Source organism: Mycteria americana, chromosome 5 (assembly GCF_035582795.1).
Source record: "Mycteria americana isolate JAX WOST 10 ecotype Jacksonville Zoo and Gardens chromosome 5, USCA_MyAme_1.0, whole genome shotgun sequence".
Taxonomy (NCBI): domain Eukaryota; kingdom Metazoa; phylum Chordata; class Aves; order Ciconiiformes; family Ciconiidae; genus Mycteria; species Mycteria americana.
Window position 1 is genome coordinate 46,735,161 of NC_134369.1, and position 13,776 is coordinate 46,748,936.

Here is a 13,776-nt window from a genome sequence, read left to right on the forward strand (position 1 = left end):
TATTATATATGCTTATTGTAAAACAGAATAACACTATTTATTATGTTTACAATGGTATAATGAGAAGGACAACAAAGAATGTGATACGTTTCTGCTAGACAGTGTTATGTGCAGAGATACCAGATAGCCTTGGCCTAAACTTAAATAAATGAATGAGATGAACACAAGGTTGGATAAGCTACATGGGAAGACAGATACAGGTGTTGAAAAGAAGGGAGATAAAGGGACCAAAATGAAAAGAGAATGACACACACACACGTGAGATGCTTGTTGATGGCCCAATATTTGAGTATGTTGTTTCAAGGTCTAGTCATCATAAGGCAGAAGTCTAGTCAAAATGAGAAACCTTCTGAATGTCTAAGGCTTGCTTCAGCTGCTTCTTCAGCTCCTCCCACTGACTGTAGTTTGGTCCTGATGGTGTCTTTTCAAGCTGCATGGAAAAAGGGATAGAGAGAGGTAGGCACGTGCCTAGAATTCCAGAGCATTAGCAAACAACTTTCCTGGTCAATTTTAGGGTAGCCAAGAACCAAAGATGCACACAGCTTACCCTGAAGAGCTAAGGGACAGGGGAGCTCTGGGAGTGAGTCACAGGGAGAGGACACAAACTCTCCCAGAATCCGCCCTGGCGCTGCATTCTGCAATGGGGCTACAGTGGATATGAAGTAGAGCCCTAAGTGACCTGGTGATGCAGGCATGAGCAGTTCTAGTTGGCAGGCATTCTTCTACAGCTAAGGATTCATATTTCCTAGCAACTTTTGTGGTAGCAAAATTATTTCTGTTTCATGGGATAGAGTTCTTCTTTGGAAGAAAATGGGTGAAAATGAAATTATATTACTTTTTAAAAATTCTGCTAAGTTAGAAAAAATATTGTGTTTTGAAATTTTCCTTACAATATTTGTCTGTCTATAGGTCAGAAATGTTTCTAATCCTTCAGTAACAGAAATCTCGTGCCATCTGTACTTGACTATAATGTTTTATATAATTAATATTAATAATGATGTTTATAGGTAGTTGAGTTATGTAACTTGACTATCTGCAAAGAGTATACTCTGCAGCATCAGTTGATCTGTTGATTGGTAAACTAAATATGCCAAATGATGTGTAAACAATACACAGTACAATGTCACTTATGGTAATTTTTAGAATATTCAAGAATATAGTAAGATTATTTATTACTTCTAAATTATATACTATTTGACAACAGAACAGTTTCCCAGTTATTTAAATAGTGTTGGGGTACTGTGATGATGTGTTTTAGTATTATTTTGGACAGCATGCCACTTCTGTAATGCACTGGTGGTATTGTTGCAACAAGACCCATCAGTGTGTGTTCAGTGATCTTACAACACAAAATAGTTTGCAAGATTGGCACCTGAAAAGATAACATACATTTAGTTCTATTTCACACAAGTACTACATAATTTAAATATATTATTTAGTTTGGAAGTGCATGCTTTCACTTTTACACACGGAAAAAATAATGGAGACAAAATTTTAGAAAGAGAAATGGTTTTAAGAACCCATATGTATTAGCTAAATGCTCTATCGCATCCTTAGCAGAACTATTTCTATACAGAGTAATGGCAATATACTGTATATTAGTATTTTGATAAAACACTATTCATTGGCATGTTTTTGTGACATCTTATTTTTGAAATTATTTTCCTTTGCTTAGTGGGCTGCAGGGCCCATGCAATTTCAAGATAAATTGATTGTGCAGGTGAACTTGCAAGTTTGGTTATACACAATGCAGTCAGATGAAAAAATGCAGATATCTGCTTTAGTTATTGTAATTTTATGTTACATCTGTAACTGAATTACATAAATATTTTGATTAAAAAGTTGTGTGTTAGTTCACTGGTATTTCTACAAAGAAAATGAAATAAAATATGAGCTTATATACATGTAAAACATCCATCTAATAGTAACTGTGTTGGCTCATGTTCTCTGATTTTAGGCTTAAAGGAACTTCCCTCTACTTCATATAGTCTCCATAATTCATTAGCAAGAGTGTGTTGAAGTCCCCCTTCATGATCTGTTTCACAAAAAAGACGAGATCACAGAACTTTGGCTTGTGATTTTAAAATAGTAGCTGCTGTAATTTTAGTTTTGGAGGCTTTCATTAGCCATATTGGTGTCTAAGACATCGACAAATGTTGTTGAGTATCTTCTGTTACTTTGGATATCACTTACATGACATATTTTTTTCAAATTATTTGAGTCTCTGGGCATTCCAAAAGCTAGTAATGGCAATGCATCCAATCAGGTTACTTTTTTTTCTTTAAATTGGACAAGAGATCACGACAGACACATTTACCTGACGTTTGAAAGCAAAAATCATAGTCTTATATTTGGCTCATTTTAATGATACATTTTCAGGTAGACATACTACTTTCAAACTTTTCTGTGTGCCTTATTTTTGTTAGCCTATTTTCTCTATGTAAAATATTGATTGACTTCTGGTTTTTCTGGTAAACATCAAATATCTGACTTCGGTCCTTCATATTTTTTCATGTATGTGCTAGTATAAACAGTGGTGTTGGTTTAAAAAATAAACTAACAATATATGAAACCATTTTAATTTTGAATAAGCCTTTTCAGAAGGCAGTGACTCATTTTAGGTATCTTCTATAAGTCTCAGTATCTTTTACTTGGCGATTAATATACTTGTTTATGAACTATAAACTTCCATAATTTTTTCATGCAGTGATTTCTTCTAAGAACTTAAATACTGCTGAAGTTATCAGTAGACATAGGCATTGTGCCCAGTTATATTCTGGGATATATAAAGCATGTGAGTGGACAAAGAAGAGTAGAATTCTATGCTTTTGTGATTCATTTAACCAGATATGTGACTGAAAATCTGAATTAGAAAGGCATTTGGTCACAACAATTGTATTCTTTGGGTTCCTCTAAACTAAGCTAGCCAGCCTTATAGAATTAATTACCATGGTGTATCAGGAAGAGCTGGGCAAAAAAGTGGATGCCTTGTCATACTGAGAGAGAAAAATTTTTCAAGACAAAGCACTTTAAAATTAGTTTTCCCCACTGTGGTGTTCTGTTCCTGTCTGTCTTTGTTATGCTATGATTATACTTCTTTATTTTCTTGAACCTGCTTTGTTGTGTTATGTATGCAAGCTTTTAAGAGGAGTTCAGAAGAATCCTTCTTATTGATGACACTGGTAGTCTGTTTTAGGAATGTATACAGCTTGCAGGAGACAATTGTGGAATGCTTGAGGTTGGAAGGGACCTCTGGAGGTCATCACAATATGGAAAAAGCAGCACAAAGGTATAGATTCTGAAGCTGAGTTTTATGAAACAGATGCAGACACTTAGGCAGGAATGATGACTTCAGTAGTTCCTTTTCCTTGCTGTTTGGTCTTGCTCCTGAATTACAGTGAGCTGTCCCTGACAAAATTTCTATGTAGGGACACTCTACAAAGGGAAACAGAGATCTAGATTAATTTTTGCCTTCCCTCCACATTTTTTACTATTTCTTTCAACATGGGTCAGTTATCTGATCTATTTTGCAGTGTGAAAAAACAATTTTTGGTACAACTAAGCAGATGGTGCTCTAATAAATAGGAATGAGCAGCTGTGGGTAGAAACACTAGGAATTCCTTACATCTGTATTCCTGCTGAAGTTCCTGCATTTAATAAACGTAACCTTGAAGAAACTTTTCTAAAAATGTCATCCTTTAAACTAAGTGTATCTGTTTGAATTTGCTTAAAATATAATACAAATTTTAGATGTGTTCATGCTCTTCCAAGTTTAATAGTTCTGAATAGTAATATCATTATTTTGATGCCCTTTTGATTATTGTCTTTGTAATATATTGAAATACACTTATCTTATACTCTCCAGAAATGCAGTTTAGGTAGGGCACATTGGAAATTTTGTTTTATCACACTTTTTCTGCTTATTCTATATCCTGAATAGCTGTGGGCGCTGCTGTGATCTGTGTAGTGACAGCAGTTCTATACTACCCTAGTTTAATTGAATTGTGTTTTCTGATGGTCAGAGTTGCTTGTGTGCCATTGCTCCTTGTTCTGCTCCAGAGTGGGTGTGAAAATATCTGTATAACTTATCAGTTTGTAACCTTGTCTTTATCTTCTGTTCATGAACATTTTAGGCTCCATCCTTGGATGTGCTACACGTGAAAGGAAAAGCAATATCAAAAATTAAACCAGATGAAGTTCAGAAAGAGCTACAAGAGGAACATGACTTGCAACAATCTTTGCCTCCTCAGGCTTCAAATGTCAAGTAATTTTTTAATCTTATTTCATTATTATAAGAAAAACACTGAGAATATATTAAGTTATTAGTGCATAGCATGATAGATAAGTTTGGAGAAGAAATAATGCCATCCCCCCAAATGAACACTTGCAATTTCTGATCTAAATTATCAAGTTTAGTTTGGTATCTCTAGTTTTAATTTGCTATCTATCTCCTTGAAATAGTTCTGATTTGTGGTTTTTAAAATCCAGAGGGCTTATTCAGTCCTGCTGTATGCAGATGAAACTTCTCTTGACTGCAGCAGAAACTGAAGTTGCTTATGTGGGGGTTGAATTTGTCCATACAATTCCAAGCATAATCTAATCAAAATAATTAAAAACAAACAATGGAAAATACCACAAATTTAATATAAGCAATGCCAGCTGTAAGTCATCATCTTTAAATAGAGAAGATGTATTAAAAATTCATTATCTTGAATTTGTATTACAGTCAGTGCTTGTCTGAAATTCAGGAGATTTTACATGGAGAGCTGTAATTTAAGGACAACTGCTTATTACCTTGCTCTTGTCATAGGTTGTATCTGTCATTCTGTAGTAGGAGTGCAGATTACAATAGTACAGACCGTGTCCTAATTTAACTGATCCTGTCCATCCCATATCAAGTGAGACTCTTCAGTTTTATGGTCTTCACTGCTAATAAGATCTTCATAGATAGCTTTGTTTAGATATACTGTAGGTTGCTTCTTCACTTCTCTATTGAGAAAAGGGGGAAAAAGAAGCAGCAGCTTTAATTATTAGCTTTTGTTGTTCTTAGAGTCCTGAAAGGCCTATTGGATACAGAAGAGAGCCTTTTTATGGCAGGCCTAAAGTTTGTAAATGGATAATACTTTCAATTAAGTAGCTGAGAATAGTCATGGGAAAAGAATGCTTAAGTTTATGAAACAGTCAAATTGGCATTTAAGTGACCCTTTGCATGCCATTGCTTATCTGCATTGCTTAAAGATCATTTGGTTAGCAAGATTATATATTAAAACAAATAGTGTCAACAGACAATGAGTGTTTTACCTTCAATAAATACTTACTGTCAGATTATCAATGGTGCAGAAACTGCACGATTTTCTAAAAAACCCGTATTTAGTGCATTAAGTGAAGGTAATGTAGGCCACACACATAGTATTGTTTTTTCATGTCCCCTTTTTTCAAAGAATGATAAATAGTCTGTTTTAGGAGAGTGCGTGCTGTAAAAACATTCACCTTTACCTGCAGCATGCCCCAAATATTTCAGTTTACATTGATAAAGCATTCAGTTAGTTCATTCAATGAAATGATAGACTCCTATACAAGAGCAGTAATGATAATGAAATTAAAATAACATTCAAATTATTTTTATTTATTTAAATTAAATGACAAAACTTAGAAAAAAGTTCCTAGAGAATTTTAAAATTGCCTGCCATCATTTATGGAAATCACTCCAAATGTTGTAAGTTCAAAGTTAAACTGTTTGCCATCTTTTTTTTTTTTTAATTATGTGGTAATTGCATTGCAGAGACAGTGAACTGTGTTAGAGCATCCTGAGGTAAACTTCTGTAAACATTTATGAAGATTATATACTCCCTATCGAGTTAAAAAAGCAGTGTGAAATATTTTTTCTAATTTAAAATTCATGTCATCTACTTATTAAAGCACTGATCTCTGATTTCACACTCCAAACCAGTTACTTATTTCCATTTATGCTGTAAATGTCTTCCATTAGTTAAAAAAGAAAATTATCCTTTGTGTTAAATGAGGTTGCTGTAAGCATGCCTTTAATCCTAATCAGTCTCATGTATTGTGTGATTGAGTTGCTTTTCAAACTGGATATTTCATTTTTGTGTTTAACTTTCATATTTTATTTCATAAACTTGACCCTGTTCTCATTCTGGCAAAAATGCCACTGATTTCAGTAGAGACTTTGGATTGTAAGATCTGGTGAAACTGTCTTGAAACATAAAGTAACTAGGCTCTTTTTTATATGTTAAAGTTGTATGGCTTGAAAAATATTTTGAGTAGTTTTAATTAAAACAAAAAAACTTATTGACACTCTTCCCTGTTGGGTTGTCATGTGCCTATAAACTTAGGGAATCCAACTATATTAATGTAACAGAGAAATATCTGGTATATACTTGATGTGATAATTTCTTGATTGTGAGTAAAATTTCTGTTATTACACTGATTTTCATGGGTTTTTTCTTTATATGTGTGATTTTTATCTTTTACTTTTTTGCTGTCATTATTTTTCAGAAAATGTAAGCAAATATAAAATATTATTTTTGTAACTTGAATATGTATTGCATGATAAATCAATCTTGTGTTTTTCCTTACTTCATTTTGTAGTTCTTGCTGATTTCCCCTTTATATTATCTGTTTAGAACATAAGGTGTAGTTCTCAATAAAACAAAAAAAAAAGTTGTTGTGTCATTGTCTCAGGAGAACCTCAGAAAAATAGTTAAACCTGAAAACTAGTCAGTGTAATTTCAAAGTGGAATTTTAACCATTTTCATTTGGGATTTTCTCTTAAAATATGAAGGCACTTATGAACTTTAATTGAAAGTAGCAATTGAAAGTATGTTTGGGGAACCATTTCTGAGTTTTTTATATCTCAGACATTTTCCATATACTGCTCTTCACATTGTAACTGTCTGCACGTTAGACATTTATTAACTTTGTAGAGTTCATACAGTAGCCGGAAACTGTTTTTAGAATTTGATCCATGGCCTGTGGAAGTCAATAGACTTTCATCACCTTCAGTACAACTTAGATTGGAGGGTTAAATGGTAGAATTTTTTAGTTATTAACTTTTCAAAGATAGTCAAAGACCGGGTGTTTCCTCTAAAATCAACAGCTGAATTGAAAAGCTAGAAAGAAGTTCAAGTGATAGCATATCATGAAGCTAATTCAAAGTTTTAAGGATATTTACGAGGTACTCTGTCATGGGAGAGAATTTGCAGTTGAATGTATATGTAACATTTTAACGTAAGATTTATTCACATCCCCAATTTAAGCTGTAAATCTGCATTACTTGGTTTAAGTTTTCAGTGCAGCAAATGAAAGCTCTACTTAAGTTGGGAAAGTAAAATTGTGACTACTGCACTTATTTTTTACTTTAAAATTTTTACCAACATTTTAGCTTTTACCTGTTTTTCTTTTTGAAATAATATGATCTCTACTTTTAGTAGAAATTACCAGCACTTTATGCCCAGTATTTATGTTAGCAATTTATATCCTATGGTCTGATGTATGTCACGATGTAGTATTTGATAAACTATATACTTCAGAATATAGAGAATGGATATTAAGATTCTTGATTTCTTTGTTTTCCTTTCTAGAGGTCGACATTATCCAGGCATTCATCGTTTATGTACTGCTTTTCCTAGTTTTATATTGCCTCCTTATTTACAACTGGTTTCTAGAGTTTATCATACTTTAGACAGAAGAGGTCACAATATCTTATTTACAGCAGAGGACACGGACAATAAGGAGGATGAACCAATGTGTTCCAAATATATTTATTTGAAAGAGCACGCTGAAAGGAAAAGGTATGAACTTACTTATTTTCAGAGTTACTATGATTTAATTAATTTTGTAAGTTAAAGGATTATATGTTAAGAAATAACCTTCATGGTGTTTCAGTATTTAGTAGTTTCAAAGAAGTGGCAAAGATTTGAAAAAAATTGCCTTATTTGGTAGATGTGTTTTAAAATAATTAGAAAAAGGGTACTAAAAGGCTCATATCTTGCTTAGAATGTAAAACGTATTGTTTGTTTTTTAAAAAGAAATTACATTTTGTAGACATATTTTAAGTTCCATAAATTTAGGTTATAAATACATGAATTTTTATACTTCATTCTACTCACGAGAGGTCCCATTGAAATAACAAGAAATACTGAGCAAATAGAGTAGGCTTTCTCTGAATGTAAAATTCTGCAATAGCAAAAGGTTTAAAGTGCACACCCACTAGCCCTTTATCACAGAGACAATCTTACCTCTATCCTGATGCTACAAGCACTTAGGAACAAGCATAACTTTAAGTAATTGAGTGTAGTTCTGTTGAGCTCAACACATCCACAAAGTTAAGCACATACAGAACTGGGACCTAGATAAACTTGTAGTCAAAAGTATTCATTGCATATGTAAAAAGTAGTCATGTGATAACTTCAGGATCCTGCATCTTCAATGAATGAGGAACTGAAGTAGAACAAAATGCATAGTAGGTAATTTTTCTGAGGTTGATGCAGCATGTAAAGAGAGATCTGTCAAAAAATTTATTCTATAAGAAATAGTGAGGAAATGTAAATGGATTTTGGAATAAGCCTACTCAGTTTTATCATGTTGTTATATTACCAATTTTTATATTTGATGGTAGTGAATTCCTAAATCTTTGGGTTTTTTTTCTTTTTTTTGGACGTGTTTTGCACTGAAATAATGTGCATATGAATGAATATGAAGCATATTCTTTTTTCATTGTTTATTACTTTGGTTACATTTTTGCTTTTTTTGTGCCTTTCTAGTTTATATAGTAAAACAAAAAATTCAGAATTGGAGCCTTAATACTCTCAAATTTTTCCTGATGGTTTTTTGGACTGGCAGTTTGCTACTTATAGTTTCTGTTTATCACCAGCTCCAGATATATAAAATTATTGCTCATAAAGTCTGTAGTGATCTAAAGAATGGTAGAGTGGTAAATAAGGATAAGGCTAGGTCAGTTTTACAGGGCAATTTGTGTAGCTTGTTAACTTGGGCTCACTTGAAAAACATGTGTTTTAGTGCAGCCAAATGCAAGGTCATAAGGATAAGAATAGGGAATTAGGGTCATCCTTTGTAGGAGGGGAGATTGTATCCTGAAAAGCAGTAACTCTGAAAGGAGCTTTACAGTCTTGAAAGATAAGCAACAGAGGATGGCTGTGTAATACTCTCTGAACTTTAAATTAAACATGTTTACCTTAAAATAAAGGAGGTGAGACATTAGCAATAATATAGAAAAAAGTTTTGGGATTAGAAATATTATACAGAGCTTTTCTATTCCAGGTAAGTGCTCTAACAACTGAGATAGTCATGTCACCACCTGTTCTCTGTCTTGGCTGCATGACTTCTGCATTCTTTTCTGCTCAATAGCACAACTTCCTGTACCCAGCTTGGTCCAATAATCTAATGGTGAGTGAGGTTTGAATCCTCAGATAAGCAATGAATTCTCATTTCCTGGCTCTGTGCTTCCATAATGAATTATCATAAAGAGGTGGAAATCACCGCTCTGCTTTTTTTCCTGTCTTATAAAAGAAAAAAAAAATCACCTTGCCCTTCCTTGAAAGAATGGGTGCATCCACCCTTAGAAGAGGGCTCCATGTTCTGGTTTTGAAACGGAGGGAAACTTCTGCCTGCAGTCCCTGAAAAATCTAAGTTCTAGAGAGGGGCAGCAGATTTCCTGTTGGCTAAGTCTGTGATTCTTCTTCCATATGAAGGTCTGTAGGAATGTTGTGCACTTAATGCACTTAACAGAGTGTTCCAAATACCATTGTAGGGGAGCAAGCAGAAGTGTCGATTCCTGTATGCGATCTCTCTTTTTCTTGAATAGCAGTTCTGTATTAAGACATTTTAAAAGATCATTGTGTTTGTTTTACACAAGAGATATAGAGTTGGTTTGAATGTTACCTGCATGGTATAGTTTCTAATGCAAGAGGACTTGCTAAATGAAAATATGACAGACCCAGTAGCTGAAGTTTCAGTCTAGACAAATTGAGAGTAGCTATAAGATTTCAATGTATAGCAATGAAAGTAGCAGCTTCTGACATTATCCATTGCTTACAGCCTTTAAATCAAAACTGGATTTCTTTCTGAGGTATATCCTGAGTTTCACCCAGCTAATTGTGAGCTTGATGCAGGAATACTAATGAAATTTTATTATCTGTATTATTTAGAAGGTCAGGTTGGGTAATCCTGATGCTTCTCTCTGACCTTAAAATATGAATCCATAAACTGCTTTATGAAAGTTTTTAGTCAATGAGTTCTTTTGATGTAGTCAAGATTACCCTAACCATCAAGGATGGCATTATTTCAGGGTACAGGATTAGGTCCTGATGTTTCCCTTTGGTTTTTCTGAGCTTCTGCTTCTGTCAGGAATTTGGGTAGCATGTGAATGTAATTCATGGCCATAATTGGAGTGTTTGCTTTTGAATTCAGCAGCATTTTCTGTCTGTTGGACAGATACAGACAGAGAATATAAGGACTCGATGAGAATAAGGACACTGATCAGCATTGTAAGCAGGGGTTTCAGCATACCAGTAGCCCAGCCATTAACTGTTTTGCAGGTCACGGTGGAAGAGGATTTAAGGAAATTCTGAGACAATAAATTGATGGCTGTAGTGAGCTTTTCTCAGATGTGAGGGGCAGCATGAGGGTGGGCAAAAAGATGTTTGAAAAGGAAAAAAACCCAACCTTAGGAAGTCAGTGATGGAGTCAGAAGTCACAAAAATAGAAGTTGTTATCGCTTTACTGATCTAGAGATTACAAAAAAGGAAAGGCTGTGAAGGCTTTGAAAGCAGAGGAGAATCTTATATTTGAATGAGCCTCTTTTTCAATTACTTCAAAGAATGGGATTATGTTCAAAGCAAGCAACTATGATCTTTGCAGTAGCACTTTGAATGTGAACAGAGCAAGGTGATGCTTGTCTAGGCTAAAGAAATGGATGCTGCAGCAAACAAGATATGAAAATTGGTACCAGACTTTAGCTTTGTAGAGAGATTAGAATAAGACTTTAATTTTAGAATGTTGTGAATGATACCTGTGTTTTGAGTCTGTGTGAATGATGGGATGCTAGCCATAGGGATGAAGAAAGTAAGTAGTGGGGAGGCCATGAAGGTTGAAAAGGGAAAGGCTCATAAGATCCTTATCTTTCAGCCTTGCTGAGCTAGCGCTGGCAGCTTGATATCCTTAAGAGGAAGATAATCTGATATTTTTGTTGCTGCAGAACAGAGTGATGAATCACACTCTGATTCATTACCACGGAGAGGGAACCTGTCCATGGTCTTTGACTAGAACATTACTAGAAGTAGAGTAGAGGAAGAACAGAAGAGAGTAGAGGACAGAACCCCTTGAAATACCCAGGAAGTTGAAGGAGTTAGGTGGGAGTAGAAGTAGGAGAGATGAATTGTAGAAGCTATGGGAGGATGGGATTTGAAGAAGAGAATGTTTTGGTTTTCAAGAAGTAGCCAACAGGTTGAGGAAATTGAGGGTGAATCTGAGCCTTATGAATCAGTAGAAATTTGTGGGAAGAAATTTTTACATTGAGAGCTACATTCCCCGGAGATGAAGAGAATTAAAGTTTAAAAAGAAGGCCATACCAAAATTCCTTGCTGAATTTGTTTAATCCTCAAAATCTAGAAAACTAAATTCTTTGGAGCACTGCCATCTAGTGGCACTATCTACCATCATCTTCTGTTTTTAATTTTTAAAACTGGTTGCCTTATGTGAGCCTTGAAGGTCAAAGGTATCATTTACCTGACACTAATTTAGGTCCACTTAAGCTGATCACATTTCATTACTGACCAGTTCCCCGCATTTAGCTAATTTCACATGTGCAAATGATCTATGTGGGGGTAAGCATGATTTCTGCGTAGCGGACAGTAAAATTCAAATGACTTTGTCAACTGTTTAAATAGCAATAGATCTATCTTCATTTTTTTTTGTACTAGTTCTGATTTCTTCTGTGAAAGAATCTTGTTTGACTGCAACAAAGTCCAAAGAAGCCTAGAGTGGTAGGATTTTGTGGTAGATCAGATCAAGAAAGCAAAAATTCTCTTGCTTTAAAGTCTTGTCTTCACTATGAAAAATATCCACAGGCTTAAAAATATATATAACTTTTCATCCACATCTGCAAAAAATGTCTTGTGGAGCAGGGTGTATCAATTTATCAAGATGTAAACTTCCCAAGGTCAGCTACAACTCTCTCCTGGGATTGACTGTATTAAGTTTATTTCATGAGATAGCAAAAGTGCCTTGCTTTTGCTCTCCTGTTTAATCTTGGCATACTCTGCAGGCATCAGTTAGCTGAGAGTTAAAAAAGCTACTTTTTTAGCCATGAAGTCAAGTATTAAGCTAAATATATTTTTATGAATGTTATATATGGGTAGTCAAACATGTTCCTGGCAGATATCCTACAAAAATTTTAACAGGATTTGTAGCTTCATGTTATGTTTATTAAGATTCCTTCATGCAGGAATGCCTGTGTCTCCCTGAGACATTCTGATTTTACAGTTTTTTACCAGCAGATGGAAACAGAATATTATTAGATCGGTATTATTATTACTTGGAGCTTTCCTCCATGGTGCTTCTGTCTTCCAGAAATGAAAAGTCTGAATGTTGTTTTGCATTAACTCACAGTTGATTACTTAGTATAAACTCCTTGAACTGCAAACTATTTATGACAAAAGTGCACTAACAAAAAAAGCTCTTTTTATGTTGTTCACTTAAAACACTTTTAACTGCCAAATGCTAAGGAATATTTTTATTGTTTTATACACTTTTGTATCTTGTATAACTTCACTTGACATTCCTTTTATGCAGACACCCACCTTGAAGTCAGAACCACCAAATACTTAGATGTAAAGAAAAACCAGGAAGGCCAAACACTTGTCAAAAGTTAGGTTTTCAGTTCTTTTTTTTCTTCTCTTTAAGAAATATGTCTTTTGTCAAAGCTTCCACTTGAAGAAAGGAACATTCCAGAAAGAGTTCAAGAACTACTCCCAGATCTATAATCTTTCTCTCTGTGTAAGAACTACAACTTCTGGGCTAGTGCTACATTTTAAGGATTCCTTTTTAACGTCCAAATGTACTTCAGAAGGCATTTTGTTTGCTAAATCAAATGGCTGGTTCTCAGTTATGTTGAGACCCCTCTGTTTACACAGTATTCTGATAATTTAAATAGGTCTTAAAATGGAAATACATTGCAATTAGCATAAATGAGAATCAAGTCCACTATAGCAGATACACGTCTGACAGTGAAATTGCCAGTAACAGAAGTTACACACTTTAGTTCCATGAGCACAAAGAAACTTCATTTAGTGTTTGCAGAAAAACTACCCCAAACCTGACTAACACCAGTAGGTGTCAGTGTTGGCATATGCCAATGTGTTGAGATAAGTCAACTGTTCCATGTAATGTGCATTTTAATTTACATACATATATGGATACCTGAATATAGGAAATTGAGTGTTTTTTCTTGTGCGAGTGGGTTTTTTGTGCTTTTGTATATATATTACATATTTCACCATTTATTGCATTCTGTGCTTGTAATTGCTAGTACAGTAAGAACTATATAAGTGAGAACTTAAGTAATTATTGTACTATAAAACAAGCTACAAGAATAGCAAAAAATATAAATATAACTTCTACTCTCTGTTAAATAAAAGCACGCATTATAATTTTATATATAAGTCCTGTAAAATATCTGTTTATATGATAAATGTTGATAGTTGTTGCTACTAATCTCTAAAACACTTTTACCAGCTT

At 34.2% G+C, this 13,776-nt stretch overlaps 1 protein-coding gene across 1 annotated transcript in view; it reads left to right on the top strand.

Annotated features, from left to right (window-relative positions):
• The window catches only part of TTC6 (tetratricopeptide repeat domain 6), a 64,339-nt gene that overhangs the window by 9,586 nt on the left and 40,977 nt on the right, over positions 1–13,776 (top strand). The window contains exons 4-5 of the mRNA XM_075501630.1: positions 4,134–4,264; positions 7,602–7,811. Coding sequence (XP_075357745.1) covers positions 4,134–4,264; positions 7,602–7,811 — 341 coding nt within the window. The remainder of the gene's footprint in view (positions 1–4,133; positions 4,265–7,601; positions 7,812–13,776) is intronic.